The 26,428-nt window shown below is 34.1% G+C and overlaps 1 protein-coding gene across 1 annotated transcript in view; it reads right to left on the minus strand.

Moving 5' to 3' along the window:
* LOC145683877 (acid-sensing ion channel 1-like) overlaps positions 1 to 26,428 on the minus strand; it is a 97,543-nt gene that overhangs the window by 25,072 nt on the left and 46,043 nt on the right. The window contains exons 3-4 of the mRNA XM_081755508.1: positions 11,249 to 11,339; positions 7,217 to 7,419 (exon numbers count right to left, since the gene is read on the minus strand). Of these exons, the coding sequence (XP_081611634.1) occupies positions 7,217 to 7,419; positions 11,249 to 11,339 (294 nt within the window). The remainder of the gene's footprint in view (positions 1 to 7,216; positions 7,420 to 11,248; positions 11,340 to 26,428) is intronic.

Consider the following 26,428-nt stretch of genomic DNA (forward strand, 5'->3'; position numbering starts at 1 on the left):
TATTTTAAAAGGTTATTAAATGCTGTAAGATTTGGTAGAAATTCTTTAAACCGTTATTGAATTATTTTATAAACAAATTCCATTATTCAATACACAATTAATGAATAATAAAGGTATTTAATTTGGACAAGGGACATTTTGAAACTAAAAAATGGACAAGGGACGTTTTGAAAGCAAATGTATCGGACAAGAGACAATTTGATGCAAAATAATGAAAATCTGGGATTATTTTCTTCTTCTTGATTACCACTCATATCTATGAAAATAAACTGCGATACTGCACAGACGTCTGACAAATCACTTTTCTAAGTACCTTCACTCTTCAAGCACCTTCAAGCACCAAGCACCTACAATCACCATACAATATAAGGTTATTGCACAAATCTTTTGACAATTATCTCGGTTGAGCCACTGGTACCAACCAACTAGTTTGTGGACTTAAATATTCATTAAATGTTCTAGAAAGCAATAATTAATACATTTTTGTGTCAAGTAATTGCTGACAAAAATCCTTGGACAAGAGACAGTTTGAAATTAAACAGTAAGAATCGTATTCAAATGGGAGTGGACATAGGTCGTTTTGCTTCGAAACTTTATTACTGTAAGCTGTCCGCCATTTTGCTGTGGACAAGAGACGTTTTGAATGCAAGTTCATATTTCAAATCCATTTTTCTTTGCCTTCTGGGACGTTTTGACCACAAATAAAGGTGCAAAGGTGTAGACAATTATTCGATGATCCCGTGTATATTGATATCTCGATTAAAAAAAAAAAAAAAAAAAAAAAAAAAAAAAAAAAAAAGTGGACAAAAGACGTTTTGATAATAAGCTCCACAATTATACATTACTTCTAACAGTGACACAGTACTCCCAGCAGTGACGGATATACTAAGTATAAAAAAATATTACAACGAACAACTTTAAATACTCGATAACATTAACGTAATAGTAGATTTACGTAGCGAAAATAATAATAATAATTATTATTATTATTATTATTATTATTATTATTATTATTATATCAGAAATGCCCATTTTTCTCACGAAAAAAATTAATGAATATAAAATCAGAAGTTTGAATATTGTAGAAATTGCATTCCTTTCCACTTCCAGTGGCATAATGCTAGAATTTTTGGTAAACATATGCTCGATTTTATTCAAAAATGAAACGTATGTATACCCACTTCCATATCCACTCAATCTTTCGTAAATTTAAGGAGAATATACACTGAACGATAAAACGTATTAAGTGGATATACGACCCATTACACCCTTCCCCATTGCCCCCCCCCCTTTAGAAGCGTAATTTTCGAATACGGTCTAAGAGATGTTTGTTCATTGCTAGTTAATAGTTTAACTTCTAAATATCATACCTGTAACTGAATCGAATCCCCACATTGAGCCGTTCTCACTAAGCAAATAATCGTACATTTGAAATATATAAAAATTGTTTTCTTTTTCCTTTTAGAAGCGGAGTTTTCAAAAACGTTTAAATACGTGTTCCCTTACGTTTAATTAAGAGTTTATAAACCAAAGTTCAAACCTTTAACTCCAGTGAATTCTCACATCAGCACTTTGTTTGAATATTATAGAAATTTTCCCCTTAGGAGCGTTAATTTTCGGAAACACTGAAAGATATAGGGCCTTACAGCGTTTGTACACGTCCCCGGCAATGCCGGAACCGGAACCGGGGCTACTTTGCACACGCGGCCGACAAAACCAGTTCCGGCGCTGCTTTGCACACATATCCCGGTAATGCCGGCGCCGAGAAGCAGTTTGAGTTTGAACGTGAAGGAGAGTCCAGCAATAAATAAACGATATCTCCTTGCCTTGCTGTACTTACGGCGAAGAAAGAGGACACAAAGCAGCATTAGAAAGATTTGGATCCATCCATTGTTGACAGTGCGTCATGTGGAAGGTTCATTTTATACATTACAGGAAAAGCTGCGGAAGTATGATTCGAAATTTTCTAATTACTTTCGCATATATAAACAAACGTTCGATTTCTTAGTACAATGAATTAGTAATCATATTCAGCGCCAAGATACAGAAATGAGATATTGCATTCTTGCAAACTTTGTTTTGCTTGGGAATGCCTACTTCTTCGATTATGATGGAGATTTAAACCCTTGTTTTCTTATTATGAAGGTTATTCACTCGCTACATATTGGGTTGGATAATTAACAGGATAAACACTGGGCAACTATCCTCGATTCATAATTTCTTCATATATCCATTTTGTTCTTTTCCGCCATGTTATTTTTTTTTTATTATTACTTCATATATGCTAAGACATATTCTCTATCAAAATGAATCCAACGACCCCTTTGTTTAAATCATTTAAGTAAGTTTCAGTTGTAGAACATAACAAATTAATATACATTTATACAACTGTGAAACTCACTTTCCACGTTGCCGTAGTTGGGTAATTCAAACAAGATCCGAATTTTCCTTGCTGAGAATTTATGTAAATAGCAAGCCGCTATATTTGTGGTACCTCACAGCCATTTCGAATATTTTATTCTTCATTATATACTGAAGTGATATGAAAAAAAGAAAATAACAGAAAAACTGAAGTAAACAAACAATCCAAATACAGGAAAAGAAACAAGAATACACAATGCCTTGCCACTCACTGTAGCTTGATTGAAGAAACCTATCAGCAAGCCAGCCCCGGCATTACCGGCTGCGTGTGCATACACGTGTATAGCCACCGACAAAACTGAAGCCGGGGCCGACACCGACATTCTCGGCGGCTAAGCCAACTGCATTTGCCGGTCCCAGGAGTTCAACCGGCTTTTTTGCCGGGTCGGAAAGCGTGTGCAAGCTACCATTTGATTACATTGACGACATTGTTAGAACCGGAACCGGCAATGCCGGGAACGTGTGCAAACGCTCTTAAGCAAAGTCGTTCTGACGCGTGATTAGTGCCATACTGAAGAGTACGACTAACGTGTTTCCTGCAGTAGTCAGGCCTTTAGTATGACGCTAATCATACGTCAAAACTACTCTGCATAAGACCTATATTCTCTTATTATTTTTTAAATCAAGAATTTATATACCGAATTTCACCATTTCTAAAAAGCGAATCTTCGCATTGCTCATTTCTTCAATAAAGGGTTGGAAAATTGCTCTTTCTTCCCCTTAGGATCGGAATTCTTCGAAACACGGGCTTAGTTATTTTTAATGCGGTGTTTGTATGCTCGTTTTATCTCACTAATTTGAGAGATTAGTTAAATACTGTATTTCTAGCTTCCCCAATCGGTACGTTGCGTCTGGTGTTGTAAAGGGACGAAAAAAAAAAAAACAATGGAAATTATGTTGAAAAACAGATCTTTGTATAGTTTTTATCCAAGGCTAGGAAAATAATGAAAAAAAACGAAAAAAATATTAATTTAGCCATTATTTGTAACACAGTCGTTGCAAAACTAGAGCTTAAATATTTAAAGTTTAGAGCTCGAGTATTTACTTTTCACATAAAAGTTATAACTTATCAACTTGTAACTTCTCTGGTTGTTCTTCACAAACGCAGTTAATTTACCTAACGAAAGTTAGAGATAGATCGACTCTATAAACTAGTAGAAAAAGTGTAGATGGCCACTTCTATCTCTAAGGGTCAAAAAGAACACGATAGGCTACACAGAATAACAATCAGAATTAGTGATGCCGCATATACAAGAAGTGAGTATTTATTACTTCATTACAGATATTCTAATTACACATATCAGTCCATGTTCAACGTACATTTTACACCGACATTTTACAATGAACTCCGACAACGTACTCCAACATTTTACAATGAGCGAAAACGAATCCTTCCCAGACTTAAATCGATTAACTACAATAGTGATATCTGGCCATAAGTTACTGCATTTCACTTTAACATAATACTTCTAATACACATTCATTGACTTTTTTATATTAAAATGTTTATATCCAGTGTAAACTATTACTAACCCTTTCAGACCTGATGGTAACATTTGTGTACATCATATTTTAATATTAATATAATTACTCTGGAGGATTCAAAAAAGCTGGCTTTTATGTCAGTATCCTTTGAACTTGTCTAAATCACTTCCCGCTATTTCTCTTTTGCTTTCATGTGTTGTTAGGAAGCAACGCACAGTTCTTTTAGAGTACTTGCAAGGGCTATCACGATGGAGGAAGCTCAGCCACATAGGCTGTTTTATTATTAAGGAAACAAACTATTTGCAATAAATTCTCCTTCTGCTTTAGTGATGTGTTTTGAGTTTCTGAACTATGTAGATCACAATGATGTTTTCGATTATTGACATTTTGTATTTTACATACATATTTAAACCCTAGCGCACGGAAATTTTACGTCCATATAATTCTCTAAATATGACACCCGCAAAAAAAAAAGATAGTTGTATCATTTGTTAAGTCAAAAACAATAATAAAACAACATAAAAATAAAATCTGAGAGTAAACAAAAAATCAGGTCTGAAAGGGCTAAAAATCGTATAAACAATAATTGTACGGTTATATTTCGTAAACAATGGGAAACGAAGTGATTAATTTTTAAAAATCCATCAGATAGCAGATAGTACATGACTTTTGCACTACCTCATTCCGTGAAGATTTTCCTTGTATATAACAAATCTATTTCTAATCTATAGAGGCACGTAGACAGGGATTTCTTTTGGAATGGGTCCAAATTCAATATGAGTAAATTACGTTAAAATTTGTAAAATCGTTGCTAAAATTAGAATAAATTTATAGAAAAACAGGATCTTTTGGCGAGGTTCCGAATCCCCAGGACCTTTTATGACACTACTTAACTAACACCGATATAGGAAAATATAAGATCATATAAGAAAAGAAAAAACGATTTTACGGCTACTCTAACAAGGAGAAGGCAGACTTTGGTAAGTGAACTTCGGGGCCATTTTTTTGCGGGGAGGTAGTGCACATTTAAAGAGTTAATACTACAAACTGGGAGAGCGCAATGGGCAAAAATAAGGGAGAAAAACATGCTTCAAAAAGTTTTCTCCTCGCCACATACACTGTTCGACGCTCAAACTTATCAAGTGACGGCGTTGCAGAGTGAGTAAAGTGTGCAACTCCTAGGCAAACGGTCCCGGGTTCGCTTCCCATTCGAGTCAATTCTTGTTTTGTTTTTTGCTTCTACTAATAAAGTAACCATTTGTAATTATAAATAAAATATTAATTCACCGTATGTTTATAATGAATAAAACAATATAAATTTTAAAATCACTTGTAAAATCTTTCAATGTTCCATGTAAACTAGCAAGAAAATTTAATCTATTCCGTAAATATACTGATATCACGAGTTGTATTATGGTTACGACAGTCAACGGCACCGATTTCTCTGTACATTTGGGGGGCATTCATAAAAAATACATAGAACAATACATGTAACAATAAAAAAATACATATAAAAATACATATTCATAAAAGTACGTGGGGCCTACATGAGCTTGGGAGGACAGGCCCCCATGATCGGCGCCCTTGACGACAGTCGTTGTGTAATAAATGTTCTTGACGCTTCGTGTCTACATCTGTTGACATTGTGCGATTTACAAAGGCGTTGAGGAGGGAAATCCCCTTTGCTAATACTGGATGTTGCTATAACCAAAGCAGATTTTCCCCTCATTCCCCTTGTAATTCTCACACTGTCAACAGATGCAGACACGAAGCTTCAAGAACATTTTTTACACAACGATTGCAGTAACAATATTTACGGAAGAGGTTAAATTTTGTTCCTAGTTAACATGGAACATCAAAAGAATTTACAAGTGATTGAAAAATTCTATTGTTTTATTCATTATAAACATATAGCGAATTAATATTTTACTTATAGTTACAAATGCCTACTTTATTGGTTGAGGCAAAAAAAAAACAAGAAAAAAGTTTGACTCGAACGAGAATCGAACGCGGGACCCTTTGCACTTGAGTCGCTGATTTTTCTCACTCTGCCACGCCGACACTTGATAAAATAGCGCGTCGTACGATATATGTATTGAGTAGAAAACTTTAAGACGGTTTTTCTTCGTCGTTTTTGCCCATTGCGCTCTCCCAGTTTGTAATATTAACTCTTTAAATGTGCACTACCACCTCGCAGAAAATGGCCCCGAAGTTCACTTACCAAAGTGTGCCTTCTCCTTGTAACAGGTAACAGAACTTTTATCAATTGTTACTGGACCTTTAGCTATAATTTGGTTTTGTAATAGTTCCTATTTCACTACTGCTGAACGAACGTAATTCATAACGTTGGTTATAAATGCAGAAACGCAGTAATCTCGCATGCACACTCATGTCCAAAATTATTGTCGCATGTCTATAAATATGTTGTTGTAGGAATATAATTTGATAACGAATTCGCCCGGTATTTCTTATAATGTTAGTATGTGTATAATCGGCAAAGACATGTATGCGGAAAATTTCATGTCAAAAGAGCAGTAAATAAGAACAATAAAACAAGAATAAAACTTTCTTGTCCATTTAGCAACATTTTGTTTTACTCGTTCTAATTTTCCTATTTATAATTCTTTTCGTGTGAAATTTACCGCAAATATATATTTCCCGATTTTACACATAGTATCAGTATTAAAAGTACCCTACGAAGTCATTATCAAATTATATTCTTACAATAAGACAGTTATAGATGTGCGACAATCGTTTTGGACATGAGTGTACGTAGGAGATCCACAAGAAACCTCTTGCGCTCAACTTTTGCACTTAAATCTTGTAACAATATGAAGGCATCTAGTTAATTCTTTTAAAAAGAATCTTACACGAAATGGAGCAAATAATGTTCAACACAATTCTCTTATGGCTAACTGAAAGTGTCACTACAAAGAATAGAATATGTGCACTGAAGTAAATATAGGGTAACTTTTAAGTTACCATTCTGAATGACATGAGGCCCCAGTCTGTAACGCAAAAGATACGTTTTAGTTTGCAATAATATGCATAAGCTATAATTGATTTCTGGATGTTTTGCATTGCTTGGGTCCGCAAATTTGCGAAGGCTGGTACAGAATAGGACTCATGATCTATCCCTAAAATCTCTGCGTAAAAACTTTACCCACAGTTATCTCGAACACGCAGTAAATTTGGTAAAGATTGGTCAAAAATACCAGGAGAAATGTCGTGACAACTAATTGACAAAGTGTTCACTCAATTAATTGAACAACATTCTAGTTCTGTTGCATTACAAAAGAAAAAGAAATACCTCTTTGATATATAAATTTATTTCTCGTCCCCAACCTGGATAGAGAGACATGCCATGGGTTCTTATAGAGAGAACAGGTGAATCATTCCTGTCATGAATCCACACTCTCCATCCAAATAACTTTGGATCTACCAATTCCTCTTCTTCAGAAACCATCATGTACATGTTGTTGAATAGTCCGGTAATTGTTATTTGATCGTTATCTGCAAAGAAAAGAGATTGTATTCATAATTTGATGTTAATTAACAGTAGAGAATTATATCGAATAATAATAAGCAAAAATCTTTGAAAAAGGCAAATAGAATTTTCACACTATCCATTCATACAACTGGCCGTCAAAATTGCTACAATTGGAGAGAAGCATCCAATCGATCCGACATTTGAAAAATGATTAGCGGCTCATGTTTGCTACTATGTGTACTGGACACGTTCGGTAGTAACATAAACTTTGGGCCTGTATTTACACAGTGGAAATGTTTACTTAATGTTAGTATCTCTTGAAGACTGAGATATAGCTCGTCACCAAATACTTCAACATGTAAGATTTCCTCTTTTGGTTGCGGGAAATCATAGCGTAATGAGATTGCAGATTCTGTTTTCGCGAAATTGGTGCCGTGTTGCAACCACATATGCGAATTGAATTCAGTGGCTCGAGAAAAAAGCAGGAATACAGCGATCTTATGGATTTAATTTGCACGCCACTTCATCGTAAAAGAAGTTATTACGCTTGGATGGTTACTGCATACCACACATCACACCACGAACGTTTACGCAATAATTTAGGAGTATTACACAGAAACTAGTCTCTGTGCTACAGTTACACTGTTGGCTGAAGTATATTATCATTGTACTCATTATTGGCTCCTCTTGACTCATAGCTCTGCAGCCAGAATGCATATGGCGGGCTGAATAACATGCACATATCTCACTTCTTTCTGCAGTAACATGATAACCACAATCCTGTCTGGAAGTATGCCGTGGATAGAACAACGGATACATGTACCGGTATTCTGCATCGGGCATTATGTGAGACATGTTATACATATGTTCCTTAGTATAACTATTCATGGATGAGCAATTCTGCACATCGTATATGAATTCAACAATAATGCAATGGTAACTATTTTTCGATTTCTTGTGTTTTTAGTTTTCAAGTATTCATTTTTCAATTTGTATAGTGATATAATAGGCTACTACTATGAATAAAATGGAAACATTACAATGGATACATTACATTTTTTGGAAGTTACAAGCAATTCCGCAGCCGCAAAATGGCTTAAAAAGGACGTAAATCAACTCGAGAATACGTTTGAACATTTTTTATTTGGAGTAGGGTGACTGCACATACAATTATGACTTCAGTTTCATTGGTTACTTTTTTGTACCCTATTGGAAGCAAATTCTGTTTGACTAAATACTATATTAAGCATACCTGCCTCTGAAGTGCTTGTTCCCATTTTTTCTCTTCAGTAATTTGGTTTTGCAGCTGTGCGTCTATTAACCTTTCCGTTTTTATCAGCCCCCTCTCCATTTCTTTTCATAGCTTTGGGAATTCTCATATGCAATATTTTCTTCTGCTATTTTTCTAACTATTAAAATCATTTTCAGTTTCCAGAGAACAGGTATTGATTGCATATGGGAAAAGCAGGCACGAAAAATGAAATGCGCCCTTTACAAAGGAATACACCAAACAAGATTGACTCACCATACCTACTTTCCTTTCTCTTAATTGTTTTGTAAATATGTTGAACACATAGTTGCATTAACATGCACAAAATACACATACATTGACTATTCTGACAAGAACTTAACACATTATACGAAGCTAACCAAACTGAATGGTGTTTATGTCAACATTTGATTTTAAAGTGAAAATTGTTTAGTAAAGAGAAAGAAATATCGACCTAACTACAGACAAGAGAGGTAATTTACGAATCATCTTTAAGGAAAGAGAAAAGGAGAAAGCTCTTTTCTAACTACAAGTATTTGATTTGCAATTAAATAAAGATTTGTTAAGGAATTTGCTGATATTATTTCCAAGGAATGGAAAATAAAGTTAAAATTTGAAAATGAGTTACAATCATTTTAAAAGTATACAGTAAACTTCGACGAACTTATTTTCTAAGCATTTTAACCCTTAGAGTACCAAGTCTAAAATGTTACGTAAACTACTAAGCCTGGGTCATTTTGACCCAAGCGTGCTTTTGTTAAAAAAAATTATCAAATTTGATTCAGGGAGTTAAAATTTCCAACGTACAATGAAAAGGACAATGTACCTGATCATTCTTCATATTACAGTAAAACTTATACACTGTCAGTGGCGGCTCATGGCACTTTCAAACAATACCTGTAACATTACTGTAACATTAGAAATTTATACATACAAATATGTTATTTTTGTGTGCCGTGCCGCGAAGTACCAAGACGGAGTCAAATTGACCCAGTTACAATTTCTGTTATATTTTTGCGTATTTTGTGTTTATTTTATATATGAATTTACTAAAATTGTCTCCAAAAGTAAAAATGGTTGTTAATGAAGGAATACCTAAAATATTAGCCCACTGCCGCTCGTTGAAATTATATCATTTCTTTATAAAAGATCATCTAGGTCAAATTGACCCAGTCTTGGTACTCGAAGGGTTAATGAAAATTCACTAAAATGATTAGAATAATGGCAAAAAATGCAGTAGAACGTAAATAAATGTAAATGTAGATGTGTATTTAAGGGGAAAAACATTTCATTCTAAAATTTGTTCGTAATTATGTAACAACAATTTGGCACCTCTAGATGTTTTTCTTATGAGGTATCACCAAAGTTGAATCGATCGAACCTGTAAAATTTGTTGATTAAAATATGAGAATAAAAGATGCCAGGAGTCCAAACTGTGCTTTGTTAAATCTTTTTGTATAGTCTATGTTCAAAAACCATTGTATTGTTTTTCAAAATGAAAGACGAATAAACAATGAAATTATATTTGAAATATTCATGATATGGTACCTTGATTTTAAAATGTCATACCGGGAATCACATAAATAATGTTCGGGTTCGAGTAACGAATATCATCAGTGGCGTATTTAGGGGTGGATATCGGGCTCACCCCCCCTTGAGATTCCATGTAGGCCTACAACAATAATCCTTCTTACCAGTTCTAAGTAAAAATATAAGTGCTTGTTCACATATTGTGCATAGCCCCCCCCCCGAAACCAAATCTTAAATACGCCACTAAATATCATTAATCAGTTATAAAATTCTGTAATAATACTGTAGAGTTAATATTTCGAAAGCTGTTTTCTCTTTAGCTAATATTCTTGCTAGGTCTTGTTTCATTTACACGTAGAGAAAATTATTCAAATAATGGAATGCGCTTGGTGCGGATAGCGGAAGCTCAAAACATTTCTCGATTATGTATTGTCTTCAGAGCAAATTCGGAGTTACTAAAATAAAGAAGTAGCACACCCTATTTATTCCCTCTTCCAATGCACGTAGTAATGCTTTCAAGGATGGCGCGGGAGGGAAGGAATTCCTCCTGCAAAGATACCAATTTCCTCGTAGCATATCCCCGATCGTACTAAACATGGGATACTATAGGCGGGTTTCAGGGTGCAGCTTGCGTTCATGAGAATCTTCAGGGAGAATATAATTTTTCATTGAAAATAGTACGATCAAACGAGAATGGTAGATTGATGTACGGCTCAGAATGGTAAATTTGAGGAAAGGAAGTTAAATTTGGAGGCAGAATAATAAATTTAAAAGGTTGCTCCCAAGTTCTTGGGCATTTGTGCACCCTGGTATTCAACGGGTTAGTGGTATTTCTGGAATACTATTTTCAGCCCACATATGTATATTTAATATCTCCCCGGAAAGAAATCTGAAAAAAAAAATCACTGTCAATAGACAATTACTTATGTTATGCAGTTAATGTGAGATCTGACCCTTCATACGTTGTGTTACATTATTAAATTATGATTATTATTAATACTTTTTATTTAAAAAACTACTTTATCACTAAAAAAATACTATTGTGTACTCACCTAAGTAGTAGCTATAGCATAAACCCATGACGGTGTAAAGAGGTTTCCAACTACCTATGTCATCGCATTTTACTCCTCGGCCAAACCAACACTGCGAAAGTAAAAGCAAAATAAAATAACTTAAGCACTCTAATATTATTTTCATATTAACGACACTCATTGTCTATAGTAACTATAAAGGTAATGCTAACAAATTTATTGATTAAGAAACGTCCACAGTTTAAGTACTAATGTCTTTGACTACGAAGTCAGTATGAGAGTATTCTGACATACGAAGACATAATGATGAGATAATACAGGGGAAAATCTCGAATTACATATTTCATTAAAATGAATTTTGCAAAGAAAAGAGAAAGTAAAAATTGCAATTGAAGTTGTAATGATGCAATATTATTAGCTAAGTCAGCAACATAATTTTATCTTTTTTTAAATCTAATTAGTTCCTTAAGTAAAATAAGAAACTTAAACTAATCCATATACTTCATAACAGTGATGTCAACCTGAAACGTTATAAAAAATACCATCTCGAGATTTAGAAATTCCCATTTTGCTCTTGAATTTCTCACTTTATACTAATTACAAAATTTATATATCTATATCTATATCTATATCTATATCTATAGTATATCTATATCTAGCTATCATCTCTGAGCTATCATTTTCTAATGAACGTAACAACACTAAAAGAACTTTATTCTCTGGTCATTTTGTGTGGAACGTTTTCCAGATTTGGTTGTTTCTTATTTCACACTTTACATTCTTCTGTTAATTATTTTGTTTAAAAATACCAGACATGATTTCCGTTTCTTGGAGGGTTTTTTAAAATCATAAATTACTTCTACACTAGCATGCGTCCATTTTCCGGTAACAAAATTTGACAATTAGCATTGGTTGCAAGATAATTGAGAACTCATTAGTCTACTTTTCGTCCATAAAGAATTTTGTTGCTTTTGATGAAATATATACATGAAAAATTCCATATATGCTCCTAATTGCAACGAAAATTCCATTTATCCCTCTACAAAAAAATGTCGAAAAGTCCCACAAAAGGGGTATTTCCCATGGGTTGGCATCATTGCTTCATACACTACATCTTCTGTCGAGTCAGAGATGGAACAGTAACTAAGTTGGCACTTACACTGCTATATTATTTCTATAAAACCTAGTTTCATCTATAATTTTTTTAAAGGACAGAATTTATTGGAAAACTTTCTGAAACTCTCCTAAATTTGACGCCCGTATTTGCTTGAAAAAGTGTAAAATTTAGAATTGTGCTTAAGATAGCAATCACATTTATACATACAGATAGTTGTGGAAATAACAGAAATGCCTTAATAAAATGTAACTTGCCTAATTAATACGGTATTGGATCACGTTTAGCCTGGGTACAGCTTGTATTCGTAGCTGAGTGGAAACATATAACTCGTAAATCGTTATTTACGTCAATTATGACAGATTTCGTTGCTCTAAAGCTGACAATAGATTATCAATGACCTTGAAATCGGGGATTTAACGAGCCAAGAGATGTTGGAATTCATCTTCATGTACTTAGAACCGCACCTAAAGCATTCTTCTTGTATATATATATATATATATATATATATATATATATATATATATATATATAATGAAAAGTGCACCCGCACAGTGGTCCACTCCCCCTCTCCCCAAAAAACTTCGTGACTCGACATACATTAGCACACTTTCTTAATAAAACTATCCTTGTTTATCAGAGAAATGATTGACGTACCGAAAGATTCAATCTTGAAAACATTTATACGCTTTCTTTTCTTGTAAGAACAATTTTGTTCTATCATTTTTTTTCTGAGGACATATGTGGCAGTACTTAAAAATTACTTAGAATATAAATTATAGTAGCAGTGTTAGTAGCAGTACAGTTAGTAACTTAGAATAACACCACTTCGATACTACATAGATATAGTAGCCTGTAATATTGGACTAAACAATATTTTTAAAAGAAATGGAAGAAAACAAAAGAAATGAAAACTGGAAAAATAATAGAAAAGGTGAGAAAAATGATGATAGCAAAAAAATTACTGAAAAATATACAAAGAAATTATACGAGAATATAGAAATACAAATTGTATTAGGAAGATTAGAAGAACCTGAAAATGTTAACAATATTAAGATATTTGGTCATAAACTCCATAGGAGTTGAAAAAAACAATAGGTTTTTTTTCTCAATACAGGATGTAGACAAAACAGAACTTGAGACAAATGTGATACCATCGGGTGTGCAGAAAAATTACTCAGGAAATCACTAGATCTGAAGAAAGTTTATGAGGATTCGGTGTGACAATACGTTAGAATGGTATACGACTACAAAGCAGATTGGGCCACATCGCTATACAAAAGCATTTCATCCACGAATCAATAAGAAATATTAAGTTATCTACAGTAAATTGGTAGAGACGAGACACGAAAATAAAATAGAAACAACGCAAATAAATACAAATAGATCAATTACTATAATGGAGGAAACCAAATACATTGCGGAAACGGAAAGCATAGATTACGTTGTCTTGCACGAACCGTACACAAAACAAGAAAATTACAAATATGGCAAATAAAGAAATAATATGTATAGGAGTTGATGAAATAGAAAATTTAAACAATGAAAACAAACCCATGGAAGTTCTAATAAACAGGAAAAAATATAAAACATTAGATATAATTTAATAAGGAAATATTTATTCTGGACAAATTGTGTAGAAATAATTTCAAATATGGAATGCTTTGTATTGTCAGATTAATCTGCCAAATCAACCAATTCTGGAAAATATAGCGGAAATATGCGAGAAATTTATACACAAAAAGATAATTATATGCGTAGATGCCAATGGTAAATTGATGATTTGGAACAGCAAGATCACGGACGAAAACGGGGAGAAATTAGAAGTTAATATAGGAAAAAAATATTGAGATTAGCAATGAAGAAGGAAACCCTCCAACAAAAATAGCCAAAGACAAGAGTCTAACATAGAAGTGAAATAAACAACATTAAAAATAACAAATAAAATTTTAAAAAATTGAAGAGTATTCGGTTTTGCAACAAATAATAGAAAAATAGTGATCATATGGTAAAACTTTTCGGTATAGTAAAAAAAAACGTAGCAAAAGCAAATGATGAACAACATGGAAACAAAATCATAAAAATATAATCTAAATAAAATCAATTGGAATAAATTCTGGAGTACAATCAAATTAGGCAAATACATGAAAACAGTAATATAGAAGCACTGGCACAGGAATAAAAGAAGCAATCAGACCAATAAAGAATTCAACGATAAATGCAAATTTTTACAGTACAATTTGGAATGAAGAATTAAAAAAAATTAAAAACAAACGTAAAAAGACGGATTAATTATATCAATATGCTATTCCAGATCTGAAACAAATAAGACTGAGAAAATATAAGGATTTAAAGACAAAATACGAAACAAAATTAAGGAGATAAAACGAGAAAGCTGGCACACATATGTAACAGAAAATCTAAATATCAACCCATGAGGAAACCTATAGAAAATGGTAAACAAATAATAATAATAATAATAATAATAATAATAATAATAATAATAATAATAATAATAACTCAATTTCGTTGCTGATGTTTAATAAAAGAAGATGGACATAGGTATACACAGAAGATAAGGAAAACAACATAAAATAATTGATGACATGTTTATTGCTACAGGATAGTGAAGAAAATGAAAGTAACGAACAAAGAAAGTTACGAAGACAAACTGAAATATCACCAGTGGCGGCTTTAGCGGGTAAGCCGGGTAGCCACGGGTTACACTTGTGAATGTGGCTTATTCAGGATCCAGAGCATATTCTATGGAATTGTAATAACTTTTTAGAATCGGAGGAAATTAAAACTCAAAGGAATAGATTCATTAATTGAACACAAAGGAAACTATTTTTAATAGAGAAAATAATTAGGTGAAAATCAAAAGAAAATGAGAAATTAATGAAAATGTCATATGAAAATATTTGAAAACCATAGCAAATAAAAGAAGTGTAAAATGTGAAAGTGAATAATAATAATAATAATAATAATAATAATAATAATAATAATAATAATAATAATAATAATAATAATAATAATAATAATAAACAGATGGAACCCTAAGGACAAAGTATACTAAAAAATCTTAAAGTGAAAATTGAACAGTATATAGATACAGAGTGTATAGATATATTTTAAAACAGCTTACAGAGAAACAGGTGAAAGTTTAATCTTGGTTGTGGCAATACCTATATATAACGAAAGAAACCTGAGTGAGAAATCATAATGAGGAACTACAAAGTAAAATATCTGAAAGGTGAGAACCAAAGCATAAAGAAAATGTGAGAAAAAATAGGAAGATAAGAAGAAACCAAAAAAATATAAGGAAACACAGACACAAAACTAAGAAAGACAGATGAAATACAAAAAGATTAACAACGAGGAAACACTTTGACTATATAATTTTTAAACTGACACACAATAATGGTCATACGTCTTGCAAATAAAATAAAAAAAAATAAAAACTTGCTGAACAAGACTAAACTTATTTAATAAACACACATTTACACTTGACGTTTCTATCTTCTAGCCAAGATCCTCATCAGACGTACATAATTTTTGTTTGTTAAGTTTGGTTTAATATATGTGTTGTTAATTTCGATGGTAGATGAAATATTATATTGTAAAAAAAAATAAGATCATAAAAATAATAAAAATAGAGAAAATAGGTTCGTTTAAAAGATAACGTGCTGTAGTAGTCCCACGTCCGCAAAGAGAGAGAAGACGAAAAAGGGTGTAGAGAAAGGAAAACAGTAAGAGGCAGTAGGGACTACCATATTAGAAGTCCTGAAAATACAGACAACGACAGGGGAAAGTGAAGGCTTTAAAAAACTCCTTAAACTTTGGATCTCTTCCAAAAATATTTCTAGGTACTCGCATCTTCCAAAAAATATTTCTGGGCAATAGAGCTTTGTTACCTTGGAAGAGTGGATCCTTACACAGCCCTAAACATCTGGTCTCTAAAATATTCACACAGTCAGCAACTCATCATTTGAGAATAATACGAGGGCCGCTGTAAGTTTCTCCAAACTATTACTTAGAGTAGTGCTAGTATTCCGATATTATAAAATTGGAAAGAATAGATCCTTTTATATTTCAATTATCTTTGTTTGTTTAAACGTATTCGTTTATTTTTCACAGTAGTTTGAAGAAGTACCTCAGAAACCGCTGTTCGAAATGCGTTAACAAATCACAGCTGACACAAATCAGTCACTAGTCTTCAGATGTGAGAAGAAAGAGAAGGCGTTATGTGATAAATCAGGTAAGTATAAGCAATGAATCATTACTTCAACATTTTTACTGGAAATCAGGTGTGCTGAGGGTAAACTGGCGTTGTGGTGATGAAGAATGATGTGGCGATTTGGGTTTGTTTTACGTAATGCATTGATGACCTCTAGCAAACAAATTGCTGGACTCAATATTTACAGTCCTTTGATCTTCTCAAGCTATGGTTGTCACATATCCGGTGTAGCCGAAGAATCAAGCGGTTCAGGTGACCGTGCAAAACTGTATGTATTGCTTTCATATCAGTGTGCAAGGATGTATGAATTTCACGGTATGTTACATGCGATCTCTTTCTCTATCATTCCACGCACAGCACCAACATTACTGGCAACAACAAACATGAATGAACGACCTTCACGAAATTCATCACTGAGAAAAATGCAACCACGCTGGAATACGGAAAACCAATTGTACACAATTCTATTAGATGGTGCTTCATCCCAGAAAGCCAAATCAAGTTACTTGAAGCATTGTTCTAGTGTTAAGCTATATTTAAAATCATAAAAAATCATTGTCCAAAAGTGTTTAAGAGAAAATTCCATTTCTCACACAAAACTACTTCAAACTACTGTGAAATATTAACGAATTGGTTTAAACAAAAATAAAAAATAATTTAACAAATGAAGACTTATTTTTCCGAATTTTATAATAGCGGAACACTATTGCTACTGTAAGTAGTAGTTTGTAGAAACAGTGGTGCTCATAATGAGGATAACGGAATACAGTGAAAATTCGCAACATACGCCCTTGTGGGCTTCCACTATACATAAATCTGGGATGGAAAGAAGGAGAAAGATGACTCAAAATATTCTCTTCCAAGCATCAATGATCTGTGTTTTATGTTATCGGCAGTATTATTTCCGCGCTACACCATTGGCAGCAGTGATCACAAATTCGAAACCGCAACCCGACAATGGATGTTTCAGCTGCGTCCGCTGTCATTATAAAAACAAATCCTTCTCCCTCTTTAAAACATACAGAAAAGACCAGAGTTAGTTGTGACAAAACCAAGATAACTTGCTTTGTAGATTGAATTTTATTAAATTCAACGCTCTTAAAAGCATCATTAGTGTATGATAACAAGATTCGAACAATTTTAAATGAAAATTTTACATCCACTCTCCCCCCCCCCCCAAAAAAAAAAATCATAGATGCAGCATGCACCCTGGAACCGGGCTGTGGACACTTCTGATTGATATGTACTGTGAATTAAACTTACGAGGAAACAGATTCATGTGTGACACGAAATTGTGGACGAGTTTATGCGCAAACGAAATGCTTTTAAGTACAATTAAACAAATTAGAGGGGAAAACCCTCGATCTCAACCGTTTCGGAGATATAGGAGAATAAGGGGAAGGCTGGTGCTCCGATATTTTGCGAATTTTTAAATATATAGCGATAGTACGAGTAAAAGAGACTTTTAAAAATGAAGTATTCCTTCATCCACGGAACTTTACTAATACGTCGCTTTAAACATAAGGGTTACAAAACCGAAGAGTCCATAAAAATTCTAGGGGAAGAATGTTTCGGAGGTGGAAGGCGAAAATAACAGAGTTCCATTGTTGCCTGAAATAGGCGTGTCAGGTGTCTATGTATAGGTTTCTTGGTACGCTGAATCGAATAAAAGCATCATCAGGTCAAATAGGATGAAAATTTTTAAAAATGGTGGCCATCCAAACTTTCCAAACATTTATAATTTCTACAAATATTAACCGATTGAAATAAAAAATGGCCCAAAAATGCGTTTTACTATATAATAGTCGAGGGTGGAAAGCGGAACGACCCATCGAAAAAAATGAAAATGACAGCCGTTTATAATTACCAAATAATTGCAACTTACGAACTAAAGTTGGTGTTTGGAAAGTGCTTGGAAAAATTGGGTGTTTGGAACAAAAATGGTTCCTTAGGTGATTAGGAACATCAGCATAATTCAACAATAAAGTTTCAAACTGGTGTCCGGTTTCAATTACTGGCAGCCGTTTGTATAATAATTAAAATGATCTACTTGTCTCTTGCAACCCTTTGTCAAAATGTGAAATAGGATTTGTAATTTTCAATGTTTCTGGCGATGCAGATTTAAATGAAAGCATTGATGATCACCAAAACGAACACTAATATAGACATGATATATTAGCAAGTAATATCATATAATTTTGTTCTTCGTGTCAATGATGTTTGTTATTCTTTATAGCCCTTCTTCTTCCGGCCCCGGGCAAAAGCTGCACCTCAATATTCAACACTACTTTTAGTCGCTTTGGTGCCTTTTCTTAACGTTTAAGTGAAATTTTCAAACATATTCATTCGCAACTTAGCCGAATATCCATAAAATATCAGAGCACCAGCTTTCCCTTTACCCCTCCATATTTCGGGAAAGGTTGAGATCGAGGGTTTTTTCCCTCTAATGAAATTTATTATTCAGAAAAACATTTCGATTGCGCATAAACTCGTCCACAATTTAGTGTTACACTTGAATCGGTTTCCTTGTTAGTATAAGATGAAACCCTTTTCGTTATTTGTCTTAGATACAATTAATTTTAAATCTTGAACAATACAATGATTTCTAAAACCTGAAATAACTACAGATCAGTAGATCAATTATTGGCTCCTTTTTGATGATGACGGTTAATTAAATTTTCATTTTAGTATCCTCCCAACCAGTGGCGGCGCTAGGCTCCTAATAATATGGGGACGAGAGGGGAGGCAAGAAAAAGTTTGGGGATGCGAGGCAACCACAATTGCTTTGCTTGGAATATTATTATTATTATTGCTTAATTCTGAGTTACCACTTAATGTTAAGAGAGTTCTGCTGTAACATTTTTAATACAACGAATATTTTCATGAATCTGCTATATTCTGTTATTTGAAGAGATATAAAAGGTACCGTATTCAGTTTATGTTATTTAACTTTATAACACAGATGTGGCTGCAGGTTATCAATAGTTATCATAACGGAAGTACAAAGAGATTGTAACATGTTCAATGTTAAACATGGAAATTTGGAAATACTTAATGGCTAGCGATACTGTGAATAGCTTAGTTAAATAGTAATCAGAACTAGCATTAAGGAATGCGTTAATGAACAAAGCCCGCTTCCATATTCTAAAGGGGGTGCACCAATGTAACCATATCTTATGTAAGAAAATGGACCCCTATACATATCCATATAATCATATAAGGTAATGGGAACTCATACAAGGGGGTAAATTGGGCCCAAAACCAAACACGTGGTCCTACTAATTTTCGACAATTTTGTACCCATGAAAGGGAACGAGATGGACCACATAAATTTATCATGATACATATTAAGGTCCTGTACTATTATACCGAATGCTTAAATTGAACAATTTCCAAAATGAAAGGGGTGGGCCAATTTACCCCTCCCAAATTTTTAAAGGGGTGCGTCAATTTACCCGTGTCTTATGTAAGGGAATGGACCCCCATACATGACCATATAATCATTTAATTTAATAGGACCTCATCAAAAGGGGATAAATTGAGCCAAAACGAAGCACGTGGTACAACACGTTTATATTTTGGCAATTTTGTACCCCAAAAAGGGAACGAGGTGGACCACCCAAATTCATCATAATACATATTAAGTTCCTGTATTCTGATACCAAATGTTTAAATTGGGCAACTTCCAAAATTGAAGGGATTGGCCAAGGAACCCCTCCCAAAATTTTTAAAGGGATTCATTAATATACCCATGTCTTATGAAAGGGAATGAACCCCTGTATACGCCTATATGACCATATGGGGTAATAAAACCTCATTAGAGGGGATAATAGGACAAAAAAAACGAAATTTAAATTTTTGGCAATTTTTTACCCATAAAAGCGAACGAGGTGGACTCCCAATACTAATAGATGTATATACTATGATCCTAGGCTACCATACCAAAGTTTTAGATTTGGCAATTTCTAAAGTCTAAGGGGGTGGTACTAGGTACCCCTGACAAAATCTAGAGGGGGTCCTAAGTACCCCTAGGTCATTGACCCTGGGCCAAGGTCATTGACCTTTGATCTATGATCTCATAAAAAATTTTGCTAACTCGACTAGATATACGGGGGAGCCTACTACTACAGGTTTCGTATTTTCCTGAAAAAAACGTTTGGGTGGGGCACGAACCCATCCAAACATTTGCTCACGAAATATCTAAAGTCTAGTAACAGCAAAGGATGTGTGTAAAGAACATGAAGAATTGCAACGAAACCTTGTGTATGAACAATAGGCAAAATCTAAACTAATACGTTTTTTTATTTTCGGGGAAAAACGGTTTTGGGGGCAAAAGCCCAAGCCCCAAATTTTGGAATTTGTCCCCGCGAGGCAAGAAGAAGTGGACCGAAGTGAATGAAATGTGCACAAATATTGTAGAGGTAAGATGAGGGAATACGTGTTTCGTATTTTCCTGAAAGAAAAAAAAAACTGCTGAGTGGACCGAGGCGTTCAGTGGAGGGAGGAGTGGACCGAAGCGAATGAAATTGTATGTAGATATTGGATATGTAAAATATGGCCTTCCCTGTTTCACAAGTGTCGTGTCTTCATCCGATTTCTTCAAATTTGGCAGATCAACTACATGCACAAACAGTATAGCGTATTTTATAGTATTTCAGGAGGAACCTTTAACCCTTACAATGTTTTTGCGCATAAACAAAAACACGTGTCGATTTATTTCCAGTTTGCTGTTGATCTGCCAAATTTGAAGCAAAACGGATAGGGACACTTGAGAAACAAGAAAGGCGTTATTTTACATAGGGTCTATATAATATCTACACACAATTTGATTTGCTTCGGTCCACTCCTTCATGCGCTATTACGGTAATATTTACTTTTTTTCGGATGGGGCCTAGGCCCCAACACTGTTTTTCCACAAAAATTAAAACACGTTTCAGTTTTGTTTAGCAAATTGCCCCTATATGAAGTTTCGTTGCAATTCTCCATATTCTTTAGGAACTTCTGACCTATGCTAATTTGCTCTTTTGATATTTCGTAATCAACAGTTTAGGAGATCCATGCCTCACTCAACACCTTTTTGCCAGGAAAATACGAAACCCAATTATCTCATTTTACGTCTGCAATATCTGTGCACAATGTCATTCAATTCGGTGCACTTCTTCTTGTGTTTTGGGCCTCAAATTTCAAAATTTTTTGTGGGGGCTTTTGCCCCCTAAAACCGTTTTCCTGCAGAAAATAAAAAACCGTATTCGTTTATTTTTGCGTATTGTCCCTACATAATGTGCCGTTCCAATTCTTCATGTCCTTCAAGTACTTCTGACATACTGTTATTAGCACTTTTGATATTTCACGATCAAAATTTTGGAAGGATCTGTGACCTACTTAAACTTTTTTCTTTTTTTTTCAGGAAAATAAGAAACCCGTATTCCCTCATTTTATGTCTACAATATCTGTGCACAATTTCATTCACTTCCTCGGGCATTTCGGGCCTCAAATTTCAAAATTTTGGGTGGGGGCTTTTACCCCCTAAAACCGTTTCACCGCAGAAAATAAAAAAAGCCTTATTCGTTTATTTTTTGCTTATTGTTCCTACAAATGTGTCGTTCCAATTTTTTATGTCCTTCAAGCACTTCTGACATACTGTTATTAGCGCTTTTGATATTTCACGATCAAAGTTTTGGAGGGGTCTGTGTGCCACCTAAACGTTTTTTTTTTTTTTTTCAGGAAAATAAGAAACCCGTATTCCCTCATTTTATGTCTACAATATCTGTGTACAATTTCATTCACTTCGGTTCACTTCATCGGGCATTTCGGGCCTCAAATTTCAAAATTTTGGGTGGGGGCTTTTACCCCCTAAAACCGTTTTTCCGCTGAAAATAAAAAACTTATTCCTTTATTTTTTACGTATTGTTGATACACAAAGTTGGTTGCAATTCTTCATGTCCTTTACACACATCTGACATACTGTTACTAGCACTTTCAATATTTCGTGATGAAAGTTTTGAAGGCATCCGTGCCAAACCTAACCCTTTTTTCCAGGATAATACGAAACACGTATTCCCTCATTTTATGTCTGGAATATGTGTATAAAATTTCGTTTACTTCTGTTCACTTGTTTTTTGCCTTTCGGTAGTCAACTTTCAAAATTTTGCGTGGGGGGTTTATGAACCCTAAAACAGATTTTCCGCAGAAAACAAGGAACACGTATTTGTTTATTTTATGCGTAGTATGTAACTGCCCAATTTTATCAAAATCGGAGTGTTACACTTCGGAAGTGTTACTTATTAGTAACTAATATTTCTTTAAAATTTTATGAAGAAATAGTGGGTAGAATTAAAGATGATGTAACCAAAAAATTGGGATCATTTGGATCTTTCGGCTCCTACGAACATTGACAGAAATGACAACACAAGTATTTGGATGCAAGGTAGACGTGAAATTTGAAACTGAGATTTAACTACTTTTCTGTCATGATTTTAATGCACACTGCAAAGTTCTTAAATGCTAATTAAGTCAGGATTTTACATCCACGTAATAATTTTTGTTAGAAAACTCGAATCGGCAATGCGAATTTAAGATTAGCTGGTACTTTAGATAGCATGGAAAAAAGGTGAAGAATGTAACCTAATTGTGTGGCCAAGTGGGTTGCAAGGCGATTTAATAAATTGCATGTCTTCTACTCTGCAGAGTCCACCTCAACCGTTTGATTTTGTTTAAAACAAAACGTTTTTATCATGAATTGCATTAGCACACACTACATGAGTGACAATTTGTATTACGATAGTATATACTTTGAGCTTTAATAGAAAAAGTGCAGACACTCGATAATTATTACGTAGTAAGATTTCAATAGATTCAGTACTTCATCGTGCCATGTGTAAATTTATTAAAAATATGAATTGATTTCAACAGGCGCGGATCCAAGGGGAAGGTTATAGGGGCTATAGCCCCCCCTCCTTGACGCTCAGGTATACACTGGATAAAATGGGTTTCAATCCTACTTTATTTACACTGGATAAAGGTGGAAACTATGGTTTAGTCCAACCCTTGATCATATCGTGGTTTCAATATTATTATGATCAAGGATGTTAATGTGTGGTCAAAACTTGCTGTTCTAGAAGCCTCAAGTTCATACGCGATAAAATAGTATTTCTGCATTACGCATCTTTTAAAACTATTTTCAATATTTGTATGTATCTCTTCGAAAAGTTTGCTTTATTGGATACTGTATTTCTGACGATGTTTTCATTATCAAATAGTGTATGTAGTTTTATTTAACATATAATTGCATACCCCAAAATAGTTGAAAACTTTCTCATCATTTTAACTTTTTTTGAGTTGTTTTTGAGCTTAACGTCCCTTTCAGCAGCGAAGTTATATGAGACATGGACCTACTAATTAACGTCGAATCCGAACCACACGTACTCTCACCGGGAATCGAACCTGGGTCTTCCATGCTTTTACTTTACTTGAATTGGATTCGATTCGCTTTTTCTAATTTCCTTGCATCATACATAGTGAGTGTTGAACACAGGTTTCATTTTTATACGTGGCAATAGTAACTTCCATGTCCCCTTACGATTTTTACCAATAAAAAGAAGCTGTTCTACTAACTCTAGTATCGATTTCCTGCTAAGCCGGGGTAAAAGTGAATCTGAAAAGGTAGGGGGACGGTAGGTAGCGGCATGATGTCACGTAGTCCCCCATGCCTATCTTTGTCCATTGTAAATTCTTAGGAACTGGGGGGACGCTGTATACATTTTTTGGAGGTGGGGGACGGGGTCCCCCCGCGTTCCCACGCGCTTTTCCTCCTGCTGCTAAGTATTAATTGGTGTGAGAACTGGACTAACGAAATATATTATATGATAATAATAATAACAATACCACTACTATTACTACTACTAATACTACTACTACTACTACTACTACTACTAATAATAATAATAATAATAATAATAATAATAATAATAATAATAATAATAATAATAATAATAATAATAAAGGATCTGAATGATAAAGATATTTTTTCAACATTCTATTACAATTCCTGTGGGCTTCCGTGAATCTGGTTATATTGTTTTTATAAGGAATAAAGAGTTTTCAAACAACAATTTGGCAAATATGATTTGTATAAAAGAAAAAAGCCTTAACAGTTGTTTTACAAAGAACTAAGCAACTGACAAATGACCTTGTGTCTGTTTTCTTTAACACAATGTTACAAGGCACAGAAGCCACGCCTGCGGGCAAACTTGCTTTTTTCCCTGAGAGCAGCTTTAGTACTAAAATTAAGACTTTCATTCTGTCAATATATTGTGTAGCTATCAGTCAATCACATAGGTTCTTTGCAACAAGTTAATCAAACCACGTTGTTGTAGACAGTGGCGGGGAAAGATGGCAACCTTTGCCCGGGCTGAATTTTACAAGAAAGGTCTTGTTCATCGGATAGGAAGCAAAGTCCATCGTACGTTGTAATCCCTTCCCCTCTGTTGCACATTGTGTGAAATTTACTGTAGTGAGTTACAGAAAAGAGAATGTTATTTTTTGAGTTGAGTTGATTTTGAGTTTAACGTCCCTTTTCAGTAGCGAGGCTATATGAGAAGTGGACCTACTGATTAACGTGGATTCCGAACCAGATGAGCTGCCGCCGGGAATCGAACCCGGGCCTCTGCTATTTTTTTAAAATGACATTATCAAATAAGATTGACCATTATCACAATATATTCAAGATGACAAATATACATTTAACAGTCGTCGTATTTAGTTGTCTGCACTGAAATTCCCATAATATGCTTTCTTCTTTACTATGAGCTCCGAGCTTCTTCGTGACTAAGTGGTTAGCGTACGCGCCTTTGGTGTGAGAGACCCGGGTTCGATTCCCGGCGAGAGCTTATGTGGTTCGGATATCACGATTAATCAGTAGGTCCCGTCTCATATAGCCTCGCTGCTGAAAGGATGTTAAACTCAAAACCACCTCAACTAATATGAGCTCCTTTGCAATGGAACTGGGTTATTTCATAACTTCTTCGAGAAGATCTTTGTACGAATGAAGAATCATCAACTAGTTAATCTATGTTGGGTCATGGCACTCCGAAGATAAGATTTCATTCTACATAGAGTCGAAAATAATATTTCTGGTGTCACTGAAGTCATATTAACAGTAAGGTAAAGCATTGTTAGCTTATTAACTTTCGAAAATAAATAGTGAATAATCTCTTTTGGTTCAGATTTCAATAAGACAACCAGATCTTGAACACCTTCAATGACGTTTAGAGAATTATTTTTGCTTCGGTGAAGCGAGGAAAACATCTTTAATTGTGCTTTTAAAATATCAAAATATATGTCCTTTGAATACATTTAGATTAACATTGGGGATATATAAACAGAGTTTCCAGCAACTGTTATTAATTATTAATAAGCAACTGTTAAATATCCTACAGTACAGAGAAAATACCTCAAATCTTCTGATCATAGTGTTTAAGACCTAGTCATAGGCTTCAAAGTATTTTTCACGGTAATATTCTTTCAATGCTGAACATGATCAATGTTATATTTTGCCGCATCAAGCGTTTTTGGGATTCTTCTCTGCCGTATTGTAGGACTCAAAGTTAAATCTTCGTCGTCCTCCAAAACTTTATCTTAAACTTCAACGAAGTCGTTATATTTGTACTGGAAGGAATGCTTCGTTACTTCTGCTTGTCTATTCATCACTTCAGCTTCAGCACTGATATTACTTTCCTGTAATTGTATTACCAGAAATGTAACACTAAGAGAGTCTTACGCATTCTCTTTCCAAGAAAATGAGCTAGAAACTTGAAAAGCATATTTAGTTGATTGTTATCATAGAATATAT

Source organism: Thermobia domestica, chromosome 4 (assembly GCF_964235325.1).
Source record: "Thermobia domestica chromosome 4, izTheDome1.hap1.1, whole genome shotgun sequence".
In the NCBI taxonomy this organism is placed as follows: Eukaryota; Metazoa; Arthropoda; class Insecta; order Zygentoma; family Lepismatidae; genus Thermobia; species Thermobia domestica.